General features: G+C 41.9%; 4 protein-coding genes and 1 long non-coding RNA gene across 8 annotated transcripts; 4 read left to right on the forward strand and 1 right to left on the reverse strand.

Annotated features, from left to right (window-relative positions):
* The first annotated feature begins 5,510 nt into the window (after nucleotides 1-5,510).
* Nucleotides 5,511-8,816, forward strand: LOC135500481 (uncharacterized). The gene is made up of 4 exons (XM_064791991.1): nucleotides 5,511-6,776; nucleotides 7,040-7,111; nucleotides 7,443-7,532; nucleotides 8,103-8,816. Exons 1-4 carry the CDS (start codon nucleotides 5,742-5,744, stop codon nucleotides 8,199-8,201), a joined length of 1,296 nt encoding a protein of 431 aa, XP_064648061.1. The 5' UTR covers nucleotides 5,511-5,741; the 3' UTR covers nucleotides 8,202-8,816.
* Nucleotides 8,817-8,992: 176 nt separating this feature from the next.
* LOC135500495 (esterase OVCA2-like) lies at nucleotides 8,993-11,287 on the reverse strand. Its single transcript, XM_064792014.1, has 7 exons — nucleotides 11,224-11,287; nucleotides 10,782-10,804; nucleotides 10,441-10,511; nucleotides 10,254-10,322; nucleotides 9,656-9,856; nucleotides 9,420-9,560; nucleotides 8,993-9,138 (listed from the first exon to the last, which is right to left on the reverse strand). Exons 1-7 carry the CDS (start codon nucleotides 11,251-11,253, stop codon nucleotides 8,993-8,995), a joined length of 681 nt encoding a protein of 226 aa, XP_064648084.1. The 5' UTR covers nucleotides 11,254-11,287.
* LOC135500499 (coatomer subunit zeta-1-like) lies at nucleotides 10,856-15,164 on the forward strand. Of its 2 annotated transcripts, none has more exons than XM_064792019.1 (7): nucleotides 10,856-11,341; nucleotides 11,965-12,033; nucleotides 12,170-12,251; nucleotides 12,689-12,780; nucleotides 13,048-13,181; nucleotides 13,350-13,440; nucleotides 14,775-15,164. In XM_064792019.1, exons 1-7 carry the CDS (start codon nucleotides 11,294-11,296, stop codon nucleotides 14,820-14,822), a joined length of 564 nt encoding a protein of 187 aa, XP_064648089.1. In that variant the 5' UTR covers nucleotides 10,856-11,293; the 3' UTR covers nucleotides 14,823-15,164. The 2 variants fall into 2 exon arrangements, with proteins under 2 accessions (XP_064648089.1, XP_064648090.1); XM_064792020.1 differs by lacking the exon at nucleotides 10,856-11,341 and adding an exon at nucleotides 11,370-11,418.
* A 3,207-nt stretch (nucleotides 15,165-18,371) lies between these two features.
* On the forward strand, nucleotides 18,372-19,851 carry LOC135500508 (uncharacterized). The gene is made up of 2 exons (XR_010449457.1): nucleotides 18,372-18,564; nucleotides 18,934-19,851. It is a non-coding gene; the product is annotated as an uncharacterized LOC135500508 (long non-coding RNA).
* Nucleotides 19,852-20,384: 533 nt separating this feature from the next.
* On the forward strand, nucleotides 20,385-25,409 carry LOC135500466 (uncharacterized). 3 transcript variants are annotated; one of them, XM_064791959.1, is made up of 6 exons: nucleotides 20,385-20,511; nucleotides 21,126-21,277; nucleotides 22,293-22,458; nucleotides 22,924-24,008; nucleotides 24,402-24,550; nucleotides 24,811-25,409. In XM_064791959.1, exons 3-6 carry the CDS (start codon nucleotides 22,321-22,323, stop codon nucleotides 25,170-25,172), a joined length of 1,734 nt encoding a protein of 577 aa, XP_064648029.1. In that variant the 5' UTR covers nucleotides 20,385-20,511; nucleotides 21,126-21,277; nucleotides 22,293-22,320; the 3' UTR covers nucleotides 25,173-25,409. The 3 variants fall into 3 exon arrangements, with proteins under 3 accessions (XP_064648029.1, XP_064648030.1, XP_064648031.1); XM_064791960.1 differs by lacking the exon at nucleotides 21,126-21,277; XM_064791961.1 differs by lacking the exon at nucleotides 21,126-21,277 and having other exon boundaries at nucleotides 20,385-20,506.
* Nucleotides 25,410-25,544: the final 135 nt, after the last annotated feature.

The following is a 25,544-nucleotide window of genomic DNA, read 5'->3' on the forward strand; positions in this document are numbered from 1 at the left end:
TGTAGCAGGAGAAATAGTCCCCTGTCTTTCAAAACGTCCAGTTGGTGTAACAAAAGAAATAGTCCCATGTCTTTCAAAACTTCCGGCTGGTGAAGCAGGAGAAATAGTCCCCTGTCTTTCAAAACTTGTGGCTGGTGTAGCAGGACAAATAGTCCCATGTCTTTCACAACTTGTGGCTGGTGTAGCAGGAGAAATAGTCCCCTGTCTTTCAAAACTTGCAACTAGTTCGGGCAGGATGGTGTAGCAGAAGGAATTGTCCTCTGTCTTTCACAACTTTCAACTGGTGTTGCATAGTCCTTCGTCTTTCACAAATAAGGGCGAGGTGTCGCATGAGGAATAGTTGCCTGTCTTTCACAACTTACGGCGGGTTAAGTAGGAGGGATAGCCTGTCTTTCTAAACTTCCGGCTGGTGTAGTAGAAGGAATAGTCCCCTGTACGTCTTTCAAAACGTGTAGCGAGTGTAGCAGGAGGGATAGTCCCCTGTCTTTCAAATCTTGAGCAGATGTAGTTAGAGGAAAAGTTATCCCCATCATTCACAACTAGCGACTAGTGTCGCAAGTGGTGGGATAGTCCCCTGTCTTTCTAAACGTCCGGTTGGTGTAGCAGGAGGAATTGTCCCCTGTCTTTCACAACTTGTGGCTGGTGTAGCTGATGGGAGAGTCCCCTGTCTTTCAAAACGTCCGCCTGGTGTAGCAGGAGAAAGAGTCCTCTGTCTTTCACAACTTGTGGCTGGTGTAACAGGAGAAATAGTCTCCTGTCTTTCACAACTTGTGGCTGGTGTAGCAGGAGAAATAGTCCCTTGTCTTTCACAACTTGTGGCTGGTGCAGCAGGAGAAATAGTCTCCTGTCTTTCACAACTTGTGGCTGGTGTAGCAGGAGAAATAGTCCCTTGTCTTTCACAACTTGTGGCTGGTGTATGTAGCAGGAGAAATAGTCCCCTGCCTTTCAAAACTTGTGGCTGGTTCAGCAGGATGGTGTAGCAGAAGGAATTGTCCTCTGTCTTTCATAACTTGCAACTGGTGTTGCATTGTCCTTCGTCTTTCACAAATAGTGGCGAGGTGTCACATGATGAATAGTCGCCTGTCTTTCACAACTTACGGCGGGTTTGGTAGGAGGGATAGCCTGTCTTTCAAAACTTCCGGCTGGTGTAGTGGAAGGCATAGTCCCCTGTACGTCTTTCAAAACGTGTAGCGAGTGTAGCAGGAGGGATAGTCCCCTGTCTTTCAAATCTTGAGCTAATGTAGGTAGAGGAAAAGTTATCTCCATTATTCACAACTAGCGACTAGTGTGGCAAGTGTTAGGATAGTCCCCTGTCTTTCAAAACGTCCGGCTGGTGTAGCAGGAGAAAGAGTCCCCTGTCCTTCACAACTTTCGGCAGGTGTAGCAGGAGAAAGAGTCCTTTGTCTTTCACAACTTGTGGCTGGTGTAGCAGGAGAAATAGTCCCCTGTCTTTCACAACTTGTCGCTGGTGTAGCTGATTGGAGAGTCCTCTGTCTTTCATCATGTCCGCCTGGTGTAACAGGAGAAATAGTCCCATGTCTTTCAAAACGTCCGGCTGGTGTAGCAGGAGAAATAGTCCCTGTCTTTCACAACTTGTGGCTGGTGTAGAAGGATTTATAGTCCCTTGTCTCTCACAGACTGGGGCTGGTGTAGAAGGATTTATAGTCCCTTGTCTTTCACAGCCTGTGGTTGGTGTAGAAGGATTTATAGTCCCCTGTCTCTCACAACATGTGGCTGGTGTAGAAGGATTTATAGTCCCTTGTCTCTCACAACATGTGGCTTGTGTAGAAGGATTTATAGTCCCTTGTCTCTCACAACCTGTGGCTGGTGTAGAAGGATTTATAGTCGCCTGTCTCTCACAACCTTTGGCTGGTGTAGAATGATTTATAGTCCCCTGTCTCTCACAACATGTGGCTCGTGTAGAAGGATTTATAGTCCCTTGTCTCTCACAACCTGTGGCTGGTGTAGAAGGATTTATAGTCGCCTGTCTCTCACAACCTTTGGCTGGTGTAGAATGATTTATAGTCCCCTGTCTCTCACAAGCTGTGGCTGGTGTAGAAGGATTTATAGTCCCTTGTCTCTCACAACATGTGGCTCGTGAAGAAGGATTTATAGTCCCCTGTCTCTCACAGCCTGTGGCTGGTGTAGCAGGAGAAATAGTCCCATGTCTTTCACAACTTGTGGCTCGTGTAGCCGGAGAAATAGTCCCCTGTCTTTCAAAACGTCCGGCTGGTGACGCAGAGTGGATAGTCCTCTTGTCTTTCACAACTTGCAGCTAGTGTAGCATTGTCATTCGTCTTTCAACTGGTGGTTGGGTGTCGAAGGAGGAATAGTCTCATGTCTTTCAGAACTTGCGGCGGGTGTAGCAGAAGGAATAGTCCCATGTCTTTCATAACTTGCAGCTGGTGCAGCATAGTCCTTCATCTTTCAACTAGTGGCCGGGTATAGCAGAAGGAATAGTCCCATGTCTTTCATAAGTTGCAGCTGGTGTAGCATAGTCCTTCATCTTTCAACTAGTGGCCGGGTATAGCAGAAAGAATAGTCCCATGTCTTTCATAAGTTGCAGCTGGTGTAGAATAGTCCTTCATCTTTCAACTAGTGGCCGGGTATAGCAGAAGGAATTGTCCTCTGTCTTTTATAACTTGCAGCTGGTGTAGCATAGTCCTTCGTCTTTCACAAATAGTGGCTGCATGTAGCAGGAGGAGTAGTCGCCTTTCTTTCACAATGTGCTGGTCGTTTAGCCACATCGGAGGAACGGCCCTCAACCTGTCTTTTAACACAGCCAGCTGGTGAGTGGGTGTGATCAATCGAGTATGAATAGTCTACTGAGAAGCTGTAGCCTGTGTAACATGGAGAAATTGAGGCTTTGGGAAGGAGGAGTAATTGTCCCTTGTCTTTCACAACTTGGAGCAGGTGTAGCAGAAGGAAAAAACCTGTCTTTCAAAACTTGCGGCTGGTGTAGTGGGAGGGATAGTCCCCTGTTTTTCAAAATGTGCAACTGGTGTAGGAGGAGAAAGTGCCCCTGTCTTTCACAATTTGCGGCTGGTGTCCCAGGAGGGATAGTATGCTGTCTTTCCCAACTTGCGGCCGATGTAGCAGGAGGGATAGTCCCCTGTCTTTCACAACTTGCAGCTGGCGTAGCAAAGTCTCTGTGACTTGTACGGTAGGTAGGCTTACATCACCTGCTTTTCAAGATCACAGAGGTCAAATGGCGTAGGCTAATATATAGAGTGCGACTATGGCTTGTTGTTTTAGCCTTCCGTGGAGTGAAGGAATAAGCCTCGAGTCATTGGGAGATAAAATTTTGAAACAACAAGCTATGTTAGCAGTAGCAGAGATTGTTGAATATATTCATTAACGTTTGAGGGAAATATAAGTTAGCTCCAGTTCCGGCGGAAGTCACTGTAAAAAGCTATTGATTATATACTGTATTCCACCGACATATAATTTTCTATTTCCGTTGTAACGATGTGGTTACTTTTGTCGACAGATACACTTTAACAACTTGTCCGGGTTGACCTACCTCTTCCCAGGCAGATATTATTGTGGTCCAGCTGCTTGCCCGACCTGATCTTACAGTCGCTGCTAGCCGCGTGATTAAAATGGCCAAGACGACTACCGTTCAAGTCTTTGAGGCAAAAGGTGACGATGAAAGACCGACTAATGTTTCTATGAGGAGGACATGTTATACAGAATCCATTCTATACCAGGCCCTAAGACCACTTTTGGTAACGATGGGAGTCTTTGGCTTGTACCACTCGCGGCACCGAAGCAAAGGCGGGAAAGTGACCATCTTGTCTCAAGTCTACGGCGTTGCGATTTGCTTCATGACACTCAGCAGCGTAATCAGGCAATGTTTTTCCTTCTCTCTTGGAGAACAGTTCGGCCCGAGGTTGTTCTTCAAAATATTGAATTTATCGTTTCTTACCATGTGTTTTTGGGAGTCCTTCTCGTCTTTCAGAATGTGGTTCACCTACAACAAGGCGCCAACGTTTTTCATCAAAGTAAATGACATCACGATGAACTGTCAAATCCACCGCAAGTGTATCAAGCATCTCATCCGTCGAAGAGCTAAGATCTGCACTGCTGTATGTCTCGGCTTCATTTTTCTACAGACAGTTTTTGCAGGTTACATGCTGTTTGCAACGCATTTCTACGACGATTCGAAAGCACCGATTTATGTCTACCAGTCCTTTTCGGAATGGGGTAAGATTTTGGCAGATATTGTGATGGCCACAGAGCAACTGTACCAGACGGCAGCATGGTTGCTTCCTTTAGCTTTCGGACACTGCACTGTCTACATGTTACGAAGTGAGTTGCACACCTATAATGAGAGCCTCGAGGAAGCAATAACGGAGGAAGGCGTGTTCAATGATGACTTAGAGACCTTCAGGTACATGCATCAGGTCATCTGCAAACTCATCGAGAGAGCTGACAACTTGCTGAGCGGGCTGGTTTCTGTATGTCTGGTGCTTAATCTGACCATACTGATATTCATATGTTATAACGTGTTGTGGGATTCGGACACCGGTGCAGAACCCATGAGTATCTTCACCTACTCGTACTGGCTCATTTCTGTTGGGTTGCTGACTGGGATCATCCTCTACGATGGAGCAAGTCTTAACGAAGCGGTGAGTGTGTTTGTTCATCAAGTCAACCTCCCCGTCGTTGCTCTTTTCCTCTTCTACTGTAGCGTTGGGTATGGTCACTCGTCTCTTTAGCCGACTTGATTATTTATGGCTTTTCCGATCCCTCGTGGGGCATAAGAGCACTACACAACCTCTTCACTTCTTTCTGTCTTTCGCTGCCTTGTCCCAAGTAAATTGTGACCCCACCTCGCCGCCAGCTCAGTTGTCGTATGCTGTGGTATTGTCGTCCTATCTTTAGATCTTGATGAACGCACTTTGACCACGTGGGTTATGTTTGGCTCGTATCCATCGACATGGACTGTTTTCCTGATTAGAATCAGAACCATTAGCATTTGATGATATTTGCATCTGTTTTCCTGAATAGAACCATTAGCACTTGATGATATTTGCATTTATGATTTGATTTCATTTGATCATCTAATTTCCGAGCATACCGCAGTGACCGGACTGGTGCAAAGTGGTAGCCAAACAATTATGTGTCCATTACTGAAAATACGAATCGGGCGATTGTAAATTTGATCAAGAGCAAAACAAAGCCGAGCATTGATTCCGATCGACAATGTATCAATTACTCTTGCGGGCGCACAACGCGACGACAAACAAATAGAAGCACTTCTCAGTCCTAAACTGTACAAGAGGGAATAGAGATGATTTCATCCCTAATGGTGGAATAGTTCGTGTTTATTTAGTAAATAACGTGTAATGTAATACATAAACACCTGCACTAAGCTACATTTACCATGTTGCCAGAAACTAATGCAAAAACTATTTGACCAAGTTTTCAATAATGCACAAAAACAATTGGATTCACACAGGTCTCCCTTGCCGGTGATTCCCACGGTGTTGTTGTCAGTGAGCAGTGCTGTTAGAGAGGGAGGCGATCATGCAAGGTACAAATGCAAGGAATATCATCCTGAACGTCTGTGCAACCATCGGCACTAATGACTGTGCTTATGTCAGTAACGTGTGCGAGGGAAGGACTATACGAATGGCGCTGTTATTCTAGGATATAAGGGGAATGGTAAAGGGCTCTCAGAATTCATAAAGAAACCAGCTGATGTATTACATGTTTCTGGCTGCATAGCTGTGACGATGTCTGTGGTACCAATGTCCAACCTCCAGATTGACGAGGCGGAAGAGACCACAAAGAAGTCCAAAAACATGGCAGCCAGACGGAAAGGCGTGTACACTGAGACATTCCTGTACGATGCTCTATACCCGTTACTTATGGCAATGAAATTATTTGGACTCCACAACACGAGGCACGATAAAAATTGCAGATTACGCTTCGTGACGCAAATCTACGGGATTGTTCCCGGATTGATCATTCTGAGCACTTTGGTGCGTACGCTCACGCTCTTTAATACCACGGACGGGTTTGGGCAGGCTCTCTTCGGGAAACTGCTCAATTCATCCTGGCTGACCTGGTGCCTCTGTGGAGCAATCTCGTGCTCCAGGGCGTGGTTCCAAGAGGAGAAAGCGCCTCTTTTCTTCATGAATTTCAACGAAGTCTTGGAATCGTGTCAGATTAAGCGCCAATGTTTTAAACAACACCTTCGGCGGCGCGCAATAATCACGACGTGCATCTCTGTTGTATTTGTTGTCGCGAATGTTATACTCTCTGGGTATTTACTTCTCATCACAAATTTTCTGGACGACTTAAAGACACCAGTTTCCATATTTTACTCATTCCCAGCCTGGGGTCAGACCCTGGCGATTTGCTGTCTGGTGGTGGCACAGGGCTACCACACTGCCAGCTGGATCTTTCCAATAACTTTTGGCCACTGCATCTCGTTGGCGTTGCGTCTTGAGCTCAAATGCTTCAACAATGCCTTTAGCAGCGAAATAACGGACGAAGGACGATTCCAAGGTGATTTGGACATTTACAGATTTCGCCACCAGATAGTTTCAAGATTGATTGAGAAAGCAGACGATCTTCTCGGATTTCATATTTCCGTCAATTTGATATTTCCCTTGGCGATGCTGATTCTACTTATCATAAGTGTTCTGTCGGACCAGTCAATCTCAACCAATACTGTCTACCTCGTCCCATATCTTTACTGGATTGGAGTATCTTCCTGCTTTGTTGGTTTGGTCCTCTACGATGGCGCTTTCATCAACGATGCCGTAAGTATTCTTCGGCCATTTCCAAAAGCTGAGTTTGGGGAGAGTTCCGGTGGTAATGATCAATCAAATGTGTACGCAGTCATCGGAAAGGAGCCTACACATGGATTTATTTTCAGTGGACTTCCTGTAAACTGTTTCTAAGGTTATATGATGAAAAGCCCAACTTCTTGCATATTGCCAGTGTCAGTGGCTTTCCTGAGATTTTTGGTTCAATGAAGACGTATGCATAGAAATTAATCCGTTGTGCCTATTTATCTTTGCAGGCCCATGCAAGTCTCTCACGGTTGCATGACATCAAGTTGCAGAATCTTTCCAACATCCGGGATCTTACAGAGGTGCTTCGCTTTCACTTAATCTTTTGTCAAATCGGTCATCAATCCAGTTTTTTTGTTTCGAACAAGTCATATATAGTTTGCATATATATAGGCGTATAGCCAGAATTTCATAGGGGAAGTTGTTTTGTCAGTGGATGGGGCGTTTTTCCAAAATTTAAGGATTTTGGCGGTCAAATTTAAAGAGCCCTGGACTATATGTCAGCACTAGGGATTTTTACCGAACGACCACATGTACAATGTATATAGTATTTCCTTTTTTAACCTTCGAAAGGTCTTAGATCTATTGTACATCCATCCGACGTCGGTTCTAATTGTTTCATCCCTATTTCAGTTGACTGCTTTCTTGAACAAACTGTCTGGTCCGCCCATTGGTGTGACTGCCCTTGGCTTATTTGTCATTGATAAGCCCACGATACTCACGGTAAGTACATGTACATTCATAAACTTCCGATGTTTGCCCTATAGTTGCCCCCCCCCCCCCCCCCCATGCCTCTTTTCTGGACACCTACTGCGATACTGACTTCTTGAGTTCGCGGATAGTGTATTTTTCATTTGAAAAACCGTAAGAAATTTCGTAACTTACAGAATTACACCACTGTTTGATCAATGACGGATGGCGCGCTTCTCTTCAACAAAAATAAAGACAGCGATATTTCCAGGGAAGCCCTATGTGATCCTAACATGTGGGATTTTAGTCCCAATGTTCTAATATTCTTCTTCCTCGGATTTCGCTCTGCACTTGGAGGTGATTTTCTCAAGGGAGTATTCCTCCCCTAAGGCGGGGTGCATGCGCGTTGTTTTTGTGCGCCACTCCGCTAATTACGCGCCATGAAATGGGATTTATTGGCTTAGTGACTCCGACTTTGGCCAGAGGTAGAGTGCACGCAAGCTGCTCATAATTTTTCTCACTTGGCGTGGTCTTTAACCTGCCCTAGTCTAGACACCAGATACAAGGAACCTCATTTAACTTCATTCTTTCCCCCTATTTCAGACAATTGGGATGTTCCTAACCTACTTCGTGATCGTGGTCCAGTTCAGGACGCCGACCAGCTCAGGAGCCGCCAGTGGCAACGCAACACTTATAACATAAAGGAGCACCCTTCACCAAAGCCTAGCTACTGCTTGTCACATCCAGCCCAAATCACATCACTTCTGTATTGAGGACCTTGTCACATCCAGCCCACATCACATCACTTCCGTATTGAGGACCTTGTCACATCCAGACCACATAACATCACTTCTGTATCGAGGACCTTGTCACATCCACCCTACAATTAGGACCATGAAACCACGTGTCCTTTTAAAATTAGGAACATGACACCTCCAGTCCTCTATTTGGACCAGAACACCTCCAGTCCTTACTAAGGACCATTTCACCTGAAGTCCTCAGGACCATATCACGTTCAGTCTAATTGGACTGTCACCTCCAGACGATGCTGAGGACAGTGCCATCACCAGTTCATACCAAGGACAATCTGGGGAATTGATTCTCCAGGGTGAACATCGCATTGTATGATAAAACACAACAAAACATGTTTCTTAACAATGATTGATATTTCATAATGTCTGCAATCAATATAACATCTGCACTGTTACACATGTAAACCCGAACCTCAACGGCTCCTATTTTTCAAAACTAGTGATGTTACAGTGAATAAAACATTTTCTAATATCTAATCAACCCCCCCCCCCCCCCCCAATATATATCTGCAGACAATAAACCGGTGAAATAAATACAAGAGATGATTATGACCATGACCATGATAAAAATGACAATCTATATCTCATGGATGAAACCTAATCAATACTGTCCAACAAAAGCGTCCCTTTTCAAAATCATTGTGCCACACTGCCAAAAAACACCAATCCATTTCTCCTTTTTCAAGAGCTGATTTTCCTCGCCATCATGTCCTTGAGGAATTCTAAGTAGACTTTTTTTTGTGGGCCAGATGCAGGTATGAAATGTCCTCCGGGATGTTGAAGCGTTATGGGATTCACAAAGTGTGGCAGGAGCTCTTCACTCATTTCTGAAAAGCAGTACCAAGAGTTTTTAGATTTGTTTGAGTTTCACCGTCACCTCCAATGAAGACTAAATTATGCGCTGTTAATATTTGCTGAAGGGGGATCAGTGGCATTTGGCATTCTTTTCTGACTTTATAACAAATGTTGTTTGACAAAAACGATAAAAGGTTTGTGTGACATTACAATGTTGGTGAACTCACAGATGACATCCTCTATGTGTACCGTACCTTCTTATCAGATCAGCCTGTTACGCAAGAAAGATGTTAAAACATTGCAGTGGTCTCACCTTTTTGAATGACTTTATCCGTATCTCCGAAAACGTGCAATGTTGGCAAGGTGATAGGTTTGGAATAAAGGATATCATGTTGAGAAGAACGGCTTTGAAAACTTGCAACGAGTATAGCGAAGTCAAACTTAAATGGAGAATCTGAAAATAGAAAAAGTTTATTTAGAAATGGTTTCCAAATTGGATTGATTCATTCATAGTAAGAGAAAGCCATGGCCCAATAGTAGTGTAATCACCTGGATTTTGTTCCCGTAAACCGCATAATAAGGAGACCATGGAACCCCCCTGGCTAAAGCCCAGTACACCATCAAATGGACCTTGTTCTTCAAAGGCCGTCTTGATAACTTCTAGAGATTCTTCATAGCCCTTGCAGCAGTCTGACCTCTCCTTAGCCAAGAAGTAGTCATCTTCTCTAGAGAACCACCAGCCCCTTTGGTCTGAAAGACAATAGGAATAAGCATCCATTTACATTGGGAAAACATGAGAGAAACATGTATTTTTCTGTGCCGGTTTTGAAGAAGTAGCAGGTCAAAGGTGACAGCCCGGCCACCTTATTCAGTCCCAAAGGAGTTGGCATGATGTTTTCCAGCAGACATTAGTTATACATGTATAGTGGAACCTCTCTAAGAACACTGGTTTTGGTCCCAATCCTGTCAATTCCATTTAAACAGACCTCTGTAATCAGGACACCTCTCAGGTAAGGACAGCATACTACTCTATTTGGGTTGGCTTGTTATTTTGAACATAGCTGTAGCACTGACCAACACCGGCCAGGACCAAGGGCCCAACCTCACCAACAAAAGAAGGAGAAAATGTCCAAGACAAAAAGCATACCTGCAGCATTTACTGAATCACCTTCTGCATTCTCAAATGGTGGCACGATATTGGGGGCGTTGATGAAGACTGAGAGGAAGACAAGAACAGATGTAGAAAAATTGTGTCAGCACAGTATCATACTAGTTTCAACTTTCATACCGAAACACCAATAATTTGAGCTCGAAATTGACGACTTTATACCAACCAAGGTCTGCTTGTTTCTTGACTATTTTCCTGAAAGCCCCAGTTCTTTCTCTGAAGGCCTGTCCACTCTGTCTGAAATATAATAGTTGTTGGTTGGATTCAATGCTATGCTTCAATGCTATGATGTCATCTCTCTCAGTCTCCAGTTTTAGAAAAATCACGTTCACTTATCTTTTATGAAGTCATTCAATATAAGCCTATCGTCAAGGTTACAACAAACACTTATAACTTCAAATGTTTTTTGGTAAAACCTTGCAATATTAGTTCACTTGAAGTACAAAATCTCTGGAGTTTGTTATTTGCTACTGACTCTGTATGCAGTAATGCATATGATGTACCTACCTGTAACCATGGATACAGAGAATCTGAAATTAGAATAAAAAGAATGAAAAGAAATTACATGTAATATATTTTGTTTTCATATGAGACTTGATATTATACTTTATAGACAGTGGATGGATCTTTAGGGCATAACAGGTTAAAACAGCTAACTGCCTGACTTCTGTCTGCATATGACTGTATTCACAATCAATCAATAGAAACCTTCACATATTCAGGAATCAAATATTTGTTTTTGAGCCTTGATGTTGAGTTTTTTGACCACCCTGTATTTTCAAAAACTACAAAATTTCTGTCGTTCTCAATCAATTTCACATGAATGATAGAAGGTGTCAAGGCAAAGCAGCATTATCAATGTATGGCAAAACTAACAGCTAACAAAAAATGTCACCAGATAACTTATCAAAGCCGTCTCCTTATCTATCTATTTTGCTTTTATTCTCACCCTCAAAGGCTCTTCATTACTTTTTGCCATTTTAGGGAATCCCTCATCGACAGGTCAGCCTCGCTTTGAAATGAGAAATCCCCTCCACGTCGATGCCGAAATGGATGCTCCTGTTCCAGTTCGTAAAATTTATCATAATAAACAGCCGTTTTCTACATGATAAGATATCCTGATTGCAACCAAATTTTGTGTCATGTTAGAATTGTCACTAGAAAAACCAAAAATGTACCTTTCTAAGATAATGCCATTAGTTCTGACTGAAAAACTACACTTGATCTGTCTGTTCCAACTAACTGTGTTGCCTTCCTGTAGATTCCGTAGTGTATTTTTTTGTACAGGGTGTTTCAAAAAAGAAACTCTTAGATTGATGAGATTGCTAAATTGTGGCAACTTCATCTGCGTATTTGAAGATCCTGGATCCACGACAATATATTCTGGACTATGCAAAATGTGACTCTTTGGAGTTCATGCTAAAAACCAAATTTTCACTGAAATGAAACACACCCTCTCCCCTGGCATGGAGGCTAGCTCATAGCTGGCAGCCTGTCTTCCAGTGTCAAAAGGTTGCCCCCTTGAAGCCAAGAGGCTAATAGCTTGTTCCCCACCATGGCCTAGGATCAAACAGTTAAATACAACCCTGCCCCAACTACTCCCAATTCCAAATAATGACAGTCAACTCTTAATATTTCAAGCCCGAGCCAATTTCTTCTTAGAATCGAATAGCATCATTAACTGTTTCAGGAACCCTCTCTTTACACTGTGAAGGCCATTCTGATAATGGATAACGATGGAAGGCGCTTACTGACAAAGGTATGGATAATGTCTTTAATTTAGATGCAACTACTGATGAAATCAATGATACGATTGGCAAAGAAAAAAGCACCAGGAAAATCATTTGAATAATGTTACTATAAATGTATGATATTTTGTTGTCTCTTCTTTACAGTACTATGACAACCAGTTTCCAAAAGTCAAAGAAGAAAAGGCCTTTGAACTGAATCTATTCAACAAAACACACAGAGCAAATGGTAGAATATAAAATCACCTTCTCACAAAAAAATTAACAGCAATCTTCTTGTAAAAAAAACCCTGTATGACCTAGCGAAATGTATCTTTGGATATTAGCCTGTCTGAAAACTATCCTATCTTTAAAAAAACGATTCGAAAAACTACAAGAATAAAATAACGCACCAAACCAAGATCATCATGCTTTTTTAAATCAGCTTTTGACATTTAACCCTTTTGGACACTTTTAGTATGGACACTTTTAACTAAAATGGACTTAATTATTATTTTCATATAGACATTTTAAAATGCTTGAAACTCTGTACAGTGCCCTGGAGCAAGCCTAGAGCTTGGACAGGGCACTATAATATACTGTATTTTATTATTATTAGTATTATTATTATTATAGAAGGCGAGACTTATGTTTTTAGAAGTATAACGTTGTTTGTTTTCTTTCCAGCTGAGATCATCATGTTAGAAGGCCTGACCTGTGTTTATAGAAGTAATGTGGACTTATATTTCTATGTGGTGGGCAATCAGCAAGGAAATGAGGTGAGAATTTGATTGAATGGACTGCATGCAATTTATTGACAAAATGCCTGGAAGTCAGCGAGAAAGAGGAAGGAAGCACAATGAGTTTTTACAAGATAATCAACCTTACAATGTACCCATTCCTGGAGAGCTGGGCTTACCATCATACAATACATGTATTTCCTATCTTTGGCTCTTTACCAATACAAGTATTTTTCAAGGATCTGTAATCTGTTCATCAATTTACTTTTGCTAACCTGTTGCATTGTCGATTTCTTTATCTTTCAGCTGATCCTAGTGAGTGTGCTGAATTGTCTTTACGATTCCATTAGTTCGATGTTACGGAAAAATGTGGAAAAGCGGTCGTTGTTGGAAAATTTAGACGCAGTGTTCTTGGCTGTTGATGAAATCTGTGATGGAGGGTAAGTAAAAATGTATCTAATTGTTCCTCCTCACTTTCCTCTAAATATTTGCTGTACCTTCCCACAATCGGAAAAGAAAAATTGGCAATCTAAATTTTATCCTAATAGTGCTGAATTTACCTTGCCAGTTTCATAAAATTATGTGGAGAGTGTCAATTTCTATTTCAGAATAATTCTAGAAGGTGATCCAAATGTAGTTGCAAATCGTGTGGCAATAAGGATGGACGATATACCTTTAGGAGAACAGACTGTTTCGCAGGTAAATTAAAAGATATTTTCTTTGATAAAGTTCTTGAAGCATTTTAGGTTTATTATTTCTGTGAGAAATGGGTCATTCCATTTTGTCCTGGGGTCCATATTTCATGAACTCCAGCCTTTGATTTGGGGATACATAAAAACCAGGATGCATAGGAGTCGCCTCTGTGAGATTCATGTGGCGCAAAGAAACATAAAAAACCTGTTCCTGTTGTATAGCTTGGTGTGATTCTGCTACAAGCACTTGCTGAGATTCGATACGGAAAAGTTTGGAGATTGGGCGGAGTTGTTGCTTTGTTCTCACTCAATGTCATTAACACTCTTCCAGGGAGTTGTATCCTTAAGAGAAGATGTGGAACAGGTCTGGTTTCATAGAAAAATCCTCTCCTTCACTGTAGAAAAGAGTAAACCTTGGCACCAGTCTGATTTATTTTTTTCTTCATTTTATTTTCTTTGATCCATGCTGTGTTGATCAAGTACATGTATGGGTTTCAGTTGATATATTTTTATAAGTTGTACCAAAAATATATAAGTGAGCCTTATGTAGTTTTGGTTTTTACTTAAATCTGTAGTTTGAGTAGACACTCGGGTCTCTTGTCTGCAGTGGAGGGGGTTGTACAGTGTATCTGGCTTTAAACGTTGATATTATGTGTGAATTAGAATGACAGGTAAAACTGTGTCAGAGATGTCTATAGCGACTTTAGAATAGGGTATGAGAGATTGTCATTTTGAGGAACTTGGGAGTTAAAGGCCATATATCAAGGTTTTTTGCCATTTTCTGCTGTAAGACGATTTCAAAAGTGTACCTAACACTTTATACAATACAGAAAACCAAATGCAATTAGCTCCATCCATTTTGAAGATATAGCCAATTATGTGTTTGACAACTTGATTACCTAATCAGGCTAGCAACTGGCTTGTTAGAGCCAGGCGGCGGGTTCAGCAAAAGTTGTGATGTAGATCAGGTTATCTGTACATGTCATGCAATCATAAAAGCAGGAGGGCCTTAATTAATTATGCACACCTGGAAGTAATGTGTTTCATTCACTATGGTGTATTGTGTGGCTCCGAATATTTCCCCTCATTGGCTGAAGCACTGGCACCAAACCAAATGCATCCAGTAATAACTCTTGGTACAAAAAAAGGTAAGCTAGCTACATGTACCTGCCTGGTTCCTCAGCCTTGGTTAAGTTCTGACAGTAAGAGCGAGGTCAGAATCCCGGCCCAGCAAGCAAGCAATCAATATGGCGATTTCGAATGGTATTAGAGGGACTACATCTGTTCTTAAACCTCTAATGTGTTGATATGCTCTTACCATTTCTTTTTATTCTATTCCAGGTTTTACAATCAGCGAAGGAACAATTAAAGTGGTCGTTGTTGAAGTGATCCTCTAAGCATTCTCAACAAAATCATGTTCATTATGGGCCATCCGTCGTCATCCATGTCATTGAAGAAAATATCCAAGAGACTTAACTGTTCTGTTCTTTGAATAAAGCTGATCATGATATCAACGCAGGCTTCCCACCGTAGAAGAAGTCCTACAAACATGTCATGAATTTCTATCTTTTCTATATAACGTCTGCAGAAGGACCTAAAACAGATCAGTTGCCTTTGTTCTCCTTTCCCCAGGGTATAAATGTCTGTTGGAGAAATAGTCAATGTGTATTGTTTGAGAAATAGTCAATGTGTATTTATATGAATAAAGTATGTACAGTCAGATCATGAATAAAATATTCATTTAAAAGACAATTATTTCTTCAGATTTTTTGCTTAATTTGTCCAAACTAAGGCTTCCATTAATCTGTCAGGTCTGTGCAGATAGATGGTTATGGAAGCACCATCTGTATACAGACCTTGGAAATGACAAAACTGAAGAAGAAGTATTGTGGTACATGGATAGACTTAACAAGACATCTCAGTTCACCAAGACTGTTGGCAAACATTACGACTTGCCAAATGCAACACCACAGATTGACATTCATCGTCACCACAGCCTTGCCTGAAGAACCCTTTGACATTGGGTGGTTGGTTATCCTGACCCATTGCTGGATTGTCCTTTTCCAGACAACTCGTTCAAAGGTGATCCTTCATTGGTCCTCCAGTAAGTATAGATTAAAGCCATCTTTATGGATACTTGCCTCAAGCAAACAACCCTTTCATAGATGTTCGTATTTTAGTCCTCGTGGGCAACCCTTTGCCTTTTGAAGTTGTTCTTTCACGTGTCCTCATCCGACACCCCTTTCGGAGCTGTATCTTTACCGGTCCACATGAGACAATTTTCCTTCATTTGTCTCAATGGGACCACCCTCTTGGAGTTATCTTTTCGTCTGTCTTCAAGCAGACAACTATTTGAGAGGTTCATCTGTCCTAATGAACCAACACTTGTGAAGATGGTCCTTCATTCGTCCCAAGGGACAACCATTTCCAATATGTCTCTTCAACTGTTCTGAAGATGTTACGTCCTTCATTCATCCTCCAGCTCACAACCTTTTCATGGATGTTCCTGTATTTGTCTCCATGGGACAACCATTTTGAGATGTTCCTCACCAGACAATCCTTACATTTGGCCCTCTATATCTAAGACTGCAGTGGAGAAGAACAAAATCACTCAACTAACCAAATTGATTGAACTATGAGAGAAAAAACTTTATTTCAAGTCTGTATAAAATCTTGTAAAATGTCATAAACTAAATAAAATAAACATAACATGTTATAGTACTATTAGATTTCTTAATTCTAAATGATATGAATGAGTGAAGCACGGTGTGACAGATGACTGGTATTAGGTAAAGATAAGCAAGGTCCGCTAAGCATATAAGCTTTAAAAGACAGGTTGAATTATATGTCTAATGCTGTCTGATAGAAACTTCAATCTAAACATTCCAACATGATGAGGAACACAAAAAAAGATATCACTCAATAAGAAGGCAACAGGTGAAAATATCCAAGTGACAATATCCTAGTGTGACAGAAATGGAAGTCTCCTAGAATACAAGTCCACATACAATAGAATTATGAATAGTCCATTGAACTGTCTCATATATGTATGAATTTTGATATTTCAGGAGCAACGTGCCCAATATTTGATAGCCAAAGCATTTATTAAACTGTTCACAGGGAAATACCAATAGATATTTCCAAGTCTCATAGTTTATAATTCAGGAATTGTTTAATTTGGTTGGGTAAATTGAGACTGTTAACATTATGGAAGGATCCTAGTTGTCGAAGGATCACTGAACGACAAGAATTCTGCAACGATGCTTTTGTGATTGGTAACTTGTAGATAAATACTTGTCGTTTCGATGATGTATTCCTCATGAACGAGACAAGAGTATCACACGTCGAGAAACATGGAAATACCTGATAGTTTATGGTTTCAGAAATAGGCCAATAGGGGCCTCTAGCATCACAACAGAACAAGGTCTGGAAGTTATCCGCAGCAATGATGTAGATGAAGTTCATCAAACAAGGACGGAATTCACCAACACGCGTTGGACTTACGCAACGAAGCGCTAAGTACTGACCACTGTGACTAGATTTGACCTGCACCACATCCGCATCGAGATTCACTAACTGTTGCCATTTAACAACTTCTAAATCAACATCCGATTTCAAGTCAACAAGATACAATGTGTCTTGATATGCTTGGAATAAGTAGCGGTTAGGGTACCGATTGTCGAAAGCGAGAGCACCAGGGAAGTTCTCGGCCTGAAAGATTACAAGGCCAGACTCGGTTTCCTCATGTTTTGTCATTAGCGGTGGGCCAACGTTCTGAAACTGAGGAGTTCTCTTTGGAGTATCATCTGGTCTAATGAAAATTTGACTGGCATCCCGCGATATGTAAGCCTCTTTAAAATCAACAGGTGGATTTGAATTGTATCTGTTGTTTTGCTGAGTACTAGAATCAGACTCCACTGGTATTTTCGCTAAACATGTTTTGCTGTTGAGATGAATGACTAAAATTTGTTGGGTGCAGCTCTTCTTCGGATCACAACAATGAATGACACAGATACCAGCCCTATAACCTATCATGCGTGCGACTCCATAGTAAAATGGAGAGCCCTCAAGAATCAAGTCAGTAAAATGATGAAAATCTGATGGAAGCTCAGTCCGTTCAGCACAAATGCCTGAAAATATTTCTGGGATTTCCACTCGGAAAGAATACTTTCCCTCCCTTATCCTGATAAATCTTCTAGAAAAGTGTTGAACTTGAAAATTTCTTCCATTCTGAAGATCTGGTCTAGCCACAGTTACTAGTCTCTGGTAGCTTGGCCTGGCGCTGACGTAATCTGCATTAACACTGAAGCACAAAATCCGATACAGGTTCCTCACCCATCTAGAATACGAGCAAACATAGACTTGATCACCTCCTTCAGCAGTCTCAACCAGTCTTAAGAAGTCTCTATGTGAGATGGATTTGTCCGATCTCCGAAATGAGCCATTTCTCTCAAAGTATGATGCCTGTTTTCGTTCAGCCCTCTGACTATCTTGGCCGCTACAAAGAAGGTTGCCCATCTCTTGTACTGCAAAGGATATTGGTGAAAGTATTATGGCTAATGCTAGAGTCTGTCATATCATTGATAAAGACTTTATGTATCCTTGATGGCATCGATTCTAATCTAAGGTTACCAATAATACATCATCATCATGTGCATAATCAACGTAGTAACATGTAACAATGCCAAATACTAATAGCTATGCCATATGAAAAGCTATGTAAGGCTTAGCCGTACCCATATACCATATGCAACATACCTGGAGCTTACTTTCAGTCAATAATTTACATCAACTGACTTTCACTTCAGCCCATGTCGTTTTTTGTTATAAATTTATTTGACAAGTTCGTCCGCCATGCTGAAATCATGTGACTTTTGCCATGTGATCTGCGTTCAATCCAATCAGTGGTTAGTTTTCTATCACATGACTTCCAAAAGTTACAAAATGGCGAGCAGTGATCGCATGGAAAAGGTCGACATGACCAAGGAGTTCAGCCGGCTAAAAGACTCCGACAAGTACTTTATTCGTAAATTAGAAAAGATGAATCTCGAGAGGGCAAAAGATATGAGAGGTCTGCGCCGGCGGAACCTGCTTACGGGTGCGTTATTAGGCGGGAGCGTGGTTGGAATCTGTATCCTTTCCAGTTATGATATGTACTGAGTCTGATGTAGTCTATATAGTGTATATTTTGTGTATATGCACTGCACTGGCTTGGCACCACTGACGTCTTAAATCAGCAGGATCCCACTCCCTGTTGCTTGACTTGGATCTGTTCAGCTAGTCTGCGGGTTGTGTCAGTGTGGTGATCTGTGTGCTGTTGTCCGTGTTAGTGTTAGCATGGACGCTACGGTTAGACGGTTAGTGAATAGTGTTATATCATGCTGTCCTGGCAGCTCCCCGGACCGATTATTGAATGATGAAGACCATGAATTGCATTAGCCTGCATGTTTGTATGTAAACAGCCCAAAATTTTGTTGATGAACCTTGACTAAGGACCCAGACTTCTATTCAATGTATGCTGTCAGACAAGAAAAGTTCCTGGAAGGATTTGATGTGGTGCCTGCTGACAAGAAATAGGAGACATGTACTGAATTTCTGTGTCATTGTGCTAACCTGGTCCTGTGTCAGTTGTGTTAGGACGTGCAATCATATCAGTGGTGGCAATTGGTAAAATGAAGACACAACTGGCCTGTAATTTGGCCTTTGGGAGTCAGAGACTTGATTTGACACAAGGAATTGCAGTAAATTATACAGTTGTTTTTGTATGATGGGTTGTAATCTTGAATAGAGTTCACTGAGAAGACCTTGAATGAAGTTCAGTGAGAAGACTTTATTGTGAAAGAACAATCATGGCCGTTCAAAGCTGTGTAGCTTCATGCTTGGAAATAACTTTAGTGAATAGATTGTTATGTGGTACCATAATCACAAATAAAAGGCCTTGTTCAGAGAATATCATTGCTGGTGATGAAAAATATGTGCAGCCTCCTTTTGATGGAGTCGCAACCAAGGGCCACTAGGTTTAAATTTGATGGCCAATGGTCACTATTTCTTATTCTATGAGCCATTTTAGAATTGAAGATTAATACCATGCTGTAGGTACTTGGTTGTCTAATTAAGATCGCTGGGGTAGACCTCAAATTGCATCCAAATCCTTTACACTTCTGGTCTACCCCAGCAGTCAAACTAGACAACCAAGGACTGCTAGCTTTGTATTTATTCCTCAAATGAAATCTTAGAGACTATGTTTGCTTTCAGTACCGGTGTCTTGGGTAGGAGAGTTCACATATTTTGTTCATGCTCAGTCCCTATGGTTTAGTCCAATATGAACAACCGATGCAACTTCTCTGACTAATGAATTTTTCAAAAAATGGAGTATGCAGTGACTTTGTAAATAAATTGTTGATATTTTACTTGTCTACATATTGACTTTTCTTCTTTTTGTCTTTGATTTATTTGTGGTGGAAAAGATATGAAAAAAGATCAACTGCTGTGAGAGGACTTGCATATGTCAAGATTGTGTGCTGGTGGCAGCACTTCATGCAACAGAAATGTTCCATTTGGCAAGTCCAGCAGGGCTGAAAATGGCTTCTGCTAACTGCTCTACAAAATATCCTTCCCCAGGTGTATATTTAAGGAGACCACAAGAACCTTTCAATTACATGGAGCAGGATATACCAAGCAAGTGACATAAACAGCACTAGGTTAAGACAGATCCACATCATTGATTTGGTGCATAGAGAGAGAACCTGTTCAGTTTGATTATAATCTTCATTTGTCCGAAATTGATTCTTAGAAGACAAAGTCCATTTATCAAAATAATTCCTCAATTCACCAATGTGTGGCGCACCAAGGTGTCCCGAGTTTATCAGCCATCAATCATTCAATCAATTACAACAGCATGATTAGGATCAAAGTGACTTATTGATTAATTGACTTGGTCACAAACGAAGGTGACGTTATTTTCTTTTGGTCGCGGCCACAGAGGATTAAACAGTTAGGTTGCCCCAAGTTACGCTAGCCTTGGACCTGGCCGGGCGGATTTAATCAAAGCACTTTACTGTTAGGATACCAAAGTAAGGTATGTGTTTTCTTATGTCTGTGTATGCTGTATGCGGTACGGTTACCCTCAGTTTCAGACTTCCTGATCTATTTCGGCTCCGCTCATGAAGGCTTTCTTCTATGCCAATAAAAGATGTCATTTCAGTAGTCGGTGTTAAAAACAGGTTACTGCAAGATAGTTTGTTGCCATATTGCGGGGGGGGGGAGAGGGTTCTTCACAAATTCTGGCCAGATGATATATCCTCATGGACCTGCTTTACACCAAGTGCTTCTTTGTATCACTAGCCACTAGCGTCCGTCATAACGACCGGTAGAACCAAGATGACCAATTTTAGACAAAATTACAAGTTAATATGTGAATTATGGTAGTCCCATTGGTTAGTACACGGGCATTGAAATCTGTCAATTATAAAATAGAATGTATTCTTGTATATCCCTGCGGCGGCACGCGTTTTGTTGATATGGCGCTTAGTCGATTACCTCACTGAAAAAACTGAACCTTAACACATGCTTGATCATTAAAGATATCCGCTTGATTAAGTTTCACGAAAATATTACATCTTTCCCAGTACTGTAAACGGCTAAATTTCGCATTTTTTTCTTCTTTTTTTGCGGATTTCACGAATAACCTAGATTCCATGAGGAATTATTCGCATAGCAAGTTCTGTAAAACACAACTAAGCCATAAGAATAGTGCAACCCCTAAAAAGCACGAGAAAGAAAAACTTCTCAGAGAAACAGAAGTCCTATCCTGACGCGTGGATTTGGATAATCTTCTAGACTTAGTAAGTATGCCTATAAAGAGTATAATATTGTAATCATAGTCGGATTGTTGCTTTATAAACATACCTATACATTTTGTACCTATCATGAAATAAGAATTAAACCCCCGAAGGGATTTTCGTTGGTATTGATATAATATGTCTTCAAAAACAACTTGACAGTAATAAAATCCTCTAACACAAAGTGTAATATAATTGTACTTGTATCTACAATGCAAAATTTGGGCCATATGGATTTAAAACACAGTCGGTGTGTTCTTGTCCCTCACTCAGACTCTCCTTCCATTGGCCTTATACATGCACCTTTAGGCTACGCTAAACAACCAACAGTGAAGAAACGCGCCTTCCGATGAACTAACTTCCTAATTTGCTAACGTTCGCTAACATGCATTTAGTGTGGTTCGCTCACCCAGTTTCCGTTCCTTTAAAATGTCTTACAAATACTTTTACACAACAAACGAAACAAAAAGGCCTAGTAAATCACTTGGCTCGGTCAAAACATGCTTATGCCCGATGTGATACCTTAAGGCGCGGATTCCTGGGCTTTATTTGTGGTAATCTGGTAGTTAAATCCCTAATTTTGTTCATTAGTCAAGAAAAACGAAGTGGCAACGTGGGGTTCCTTTTTAAAATATTGACTGTGGAGGTATTTGACAATATTGGTATACTTCAAGATTAGGGCAATAAGCTTACCACACGAATTTTGGTTATCAACCCTTTAATAGCTATCATCTAGCTGTCTCAAATAAACAGCTCGCGTAATGTAGGGAACATTCAGAGCTATACGCTACTGCTATCTTTGAACCATTTCGATTATGCTCCACTAAGCGTGCGATCCTTTAATGAGGACCAAGAAGCGTACAGAAGAAAGTACCGTTCAGCCGTGTCATGCCATTGGTGCGTTCAGCCTTTCGGGCAAATCTTACGTTGGCTCATTAGGTGCCATAACGAATAATTGCATGGTCGAAAAATATTTACAAACAAATTTCAACTGGAGCCATCTCCGTCCAATCTACAGGTGATGACCAAGTGACCACAAATCCACCATGCCCGTCACCACGCTGTCGTTCTTCCGTAAGCGACAGACGCTTGAACACCTGGAGAGAGAGCGTCCAAAGTCACTCGCTGCCGTTAGACAGGCGTTACATCAGGCCACCGATGCCGTAGAGTTTGAACTCGACCAGGTAAGCGCGAAAAGTACAGAGGCCTCGTTGCCATCCTCCTTGCGCAAGACTGAACTCTTATTATTGATGACGTCGTTCTGTCCCAGCTTGAATGAACCACCATTGCGTCAGAATGGTGGTTACTCGGCATTTCATTATTAAACGACCTTCAATGTATATTGTGTATTTTTTAATCTTATCTTAGGAGTGAGTGAGAATCTATGTCTGTTGCTTCTTTCACACACAAATAACATTGCGAGTGACTTTTAGCTTCCATGTGCGACTTGGCTCGGTAATAAGATACCCATGAATCCCCGGAACAGGAAATGAGCACTCCCGTATTGAATCGATGTCAAATTTCCTTATATATCGTCGCTCAACCGTCTTACGTTTCATAAAAAGAGGAAATGTGTCATTCGTTTGAGTTATTGAAGTTGGGTCACCAAATATCGATGGATTATTCTAAACACCACTTGTGTTTTTTAGGTTGAACGCATTTTCTATGGCAACGCTCACCCGGAGAAGGAAATACGAAAATGGGTTCCGGTCATATTTAACGTGATGAAGACGACGGACATGACTGAGATCAAGCTCATGTTGCAGTTTTCGCAAATGTTAGAAAAAGCAAAGGAACCGAGTCGAAAGTTTCAGTTGGAGCCAAACAGTATCGAAATACTTAATGAGTGCATCACCAAAATACGCACATCCACCCCAGATATGTTTTACAACGTAATGGCAGCCATTCAGAGAATTCACACGTATTTGCATAAGTACTGTTTGAGTTTTTGTTCGTTGAAACGGAACGACCCCTATTTGGAGACGGCACAACACTATGAACTGAACAGACGAGAGCTGTCTGAAACAATTTCGACCATGACGGCTGGCGTCGTCGAGTTGATGACAAATTTCAAAACAACCGGTTTAGACATGGCGTCGTTTTCATTGAACACAAAAGAAATGGCCAGAAGGTGTGACTGTGCGACGATACCTTTTGTTCTATTGTTCCCAGAATCTTGTGAAAAAATCCGTGTCGCTTGCAAAGCCATCAGACGATGGCTTGAAGCGGACGAACAGTACCCATCGTTTATAAAAAACGACGTCAACGACTTGGAGAAGAAGCAGACGTTTCACTCTCGTCTCGTGCGCGAGAGTCAGGAGAAGATTTTCCAGCTGGAATATCGGCTGCGGCATATAAAAAAAGAACTTTGCGAAACGGAGGGAGAATTAGATAAACTGATGAAACGGAACGCATCTCTACAGGATCACGAGGCCCAGGTTTTGGCGGAGTACAGCAGCATGAAACTCGAGATGGAAATCAAGGATGTCAGAAGGGCGGAGCTACGGAGCAGAGCATCGCACATGCGCCCCGCAGACTACAACGAGGCCAATGATCGGCTTATCAATGAAACTAACGCCTTGAAAGAGCGCATGAACGCCACCTACAAGGCAGTTGAGAATATCCAGTTGAAAATGAAATGGATTGAAGAGAGGAAAGAGAAAGTACAAGCGGTGAAGGAGAGGATGGGGTGCGTCAAAGCGGACCTGAAGCACTTACGTTCCGAAAACAGAAAGTAAGTGGGATTTTTGGTGGGCGCTGCCATTCTTTGGGGCAAGAACTGGACAGTTCAGCTTTAAATAGGCCGTCGCAGAGAAGGTCATACCGTTGGCCTATCAGCCGGAAGTATCTCTCAATCGCCAAGTTTACCTCTCAGACAAACATTGCCGTGTCTGTCAGAAAAAAACGAAGTCAACTCGCTAACAATTACGAAAATTACAGGTCATCGGTCAGAGCTCTCTGTGATTCCAAGATGGCTGCCATTCGCCATCTTGGATAAGCAGTGGCGCTGGTTATATCAGACAACCTTTTCAAGTTCATCAACGAAGAACAGTGGTAATGACCTTAGGGCCCGTATAATTTGCTGACTTCGATCTGTGTGATGCTAATTGTTTTTTTCTTCTCTTAGATTTGAAATGGAGCTCGAGCGACTCAACGATTGCCTCTCCTACCTCAAGCGGGTACATCTACTCAAGACCAGTCCCGATGTCCTCAAGAAAATATTCCATAACCTGCCTTTGATTAGCAATTCAGAGCAATTTGCCAAACAAAAAACAGGTAGGAATTGAACTTACCCGGCAGCTAGGTAGGCAAGATAAAGTTGAACGATGTTGCAAAGAGGAGTTTCTCCCATCTGTGCACGTTTGTACCAGGAATAGATTTAGTCAATGCTGAATCAAACATGACCCAGTGCCGTAACACTGTGCATGATAGTCACCCGAAGATGGCAAATTTAACCTCCTCCTCTTGCCTTTAGTTCCCCTTCAACCTCTCTTTTGTTCTAAAATTTTCTACTTGTCCTCTCGCTCCTGTTGCAGACGTTCTCGAGCGCGCCTCCCGCGTCACCTCGCGCCTCATAGACCAAGACTGGAAGAAACTCTATCGGGCTTTACCCTTCGTCCCGCACCGCGGCGAGGAGATGCTCCACAACGACATAGACCAGATCGACAAGTCCTTCGTCCGAGGGAACAACCAGGAGCTCGCGCTGGAGTGCCTGCGGCGGTGGCGAAGAGTCCACAATCGGTCGAATTTAGAGGACTTAAAGCAGGCCCTGCATCTCGTTGGTAGGCCGGACGTGCTGTGGACACTTGAAGAGGCATTGAAGCCGAAGCCGAAGCCAAAACCTCCAATACCGAGATCACAAAGACGACCAATGCTGATGAAGGTCTTTGCATTCTAAGATCATGAAAATAAGACCTTTTTTTTAAACGTGATGAACAACACTGTTAGGTCTTGTTTTTTCTGCCTGACACAACACTTTACCGTTAAGGGGAACTACAGGCAAGAGCTAGGGGACGATTATTAAGTGGTAGTACCTTTCTCGTACCTTTCTGGTTGCTTGGGTGGACTGCAGCGCAGGGAGTGGCGGGGAATACCTACCATACTGAGGTAACAAGCGAGCGACAACAGGACATTATGGCATAATCATAAGTTCAATTTTTCGCCTTTGCATATTCTAATAGAGTAAAAATACTTTATTTCGTCTATTGGACTTTGGAGGTGCGCCAATATAATGTAGCATTCTTGAATATAAGACTGGCGATCATTGTTC

This window comes from Lineus longissimus, chromosome 16 (genome assembly GCF_910592395.1).
Source record: "Lineus longissimus chromosome 16, tnLinLong1.2, whole genome shotgun sequence".
Lineage (NCBI taxonomy): Eukaryota > Metazoa > Nemertea > Pilidiophora > Heteronemertea > Lineidae > Lineus > Lineus longissimus.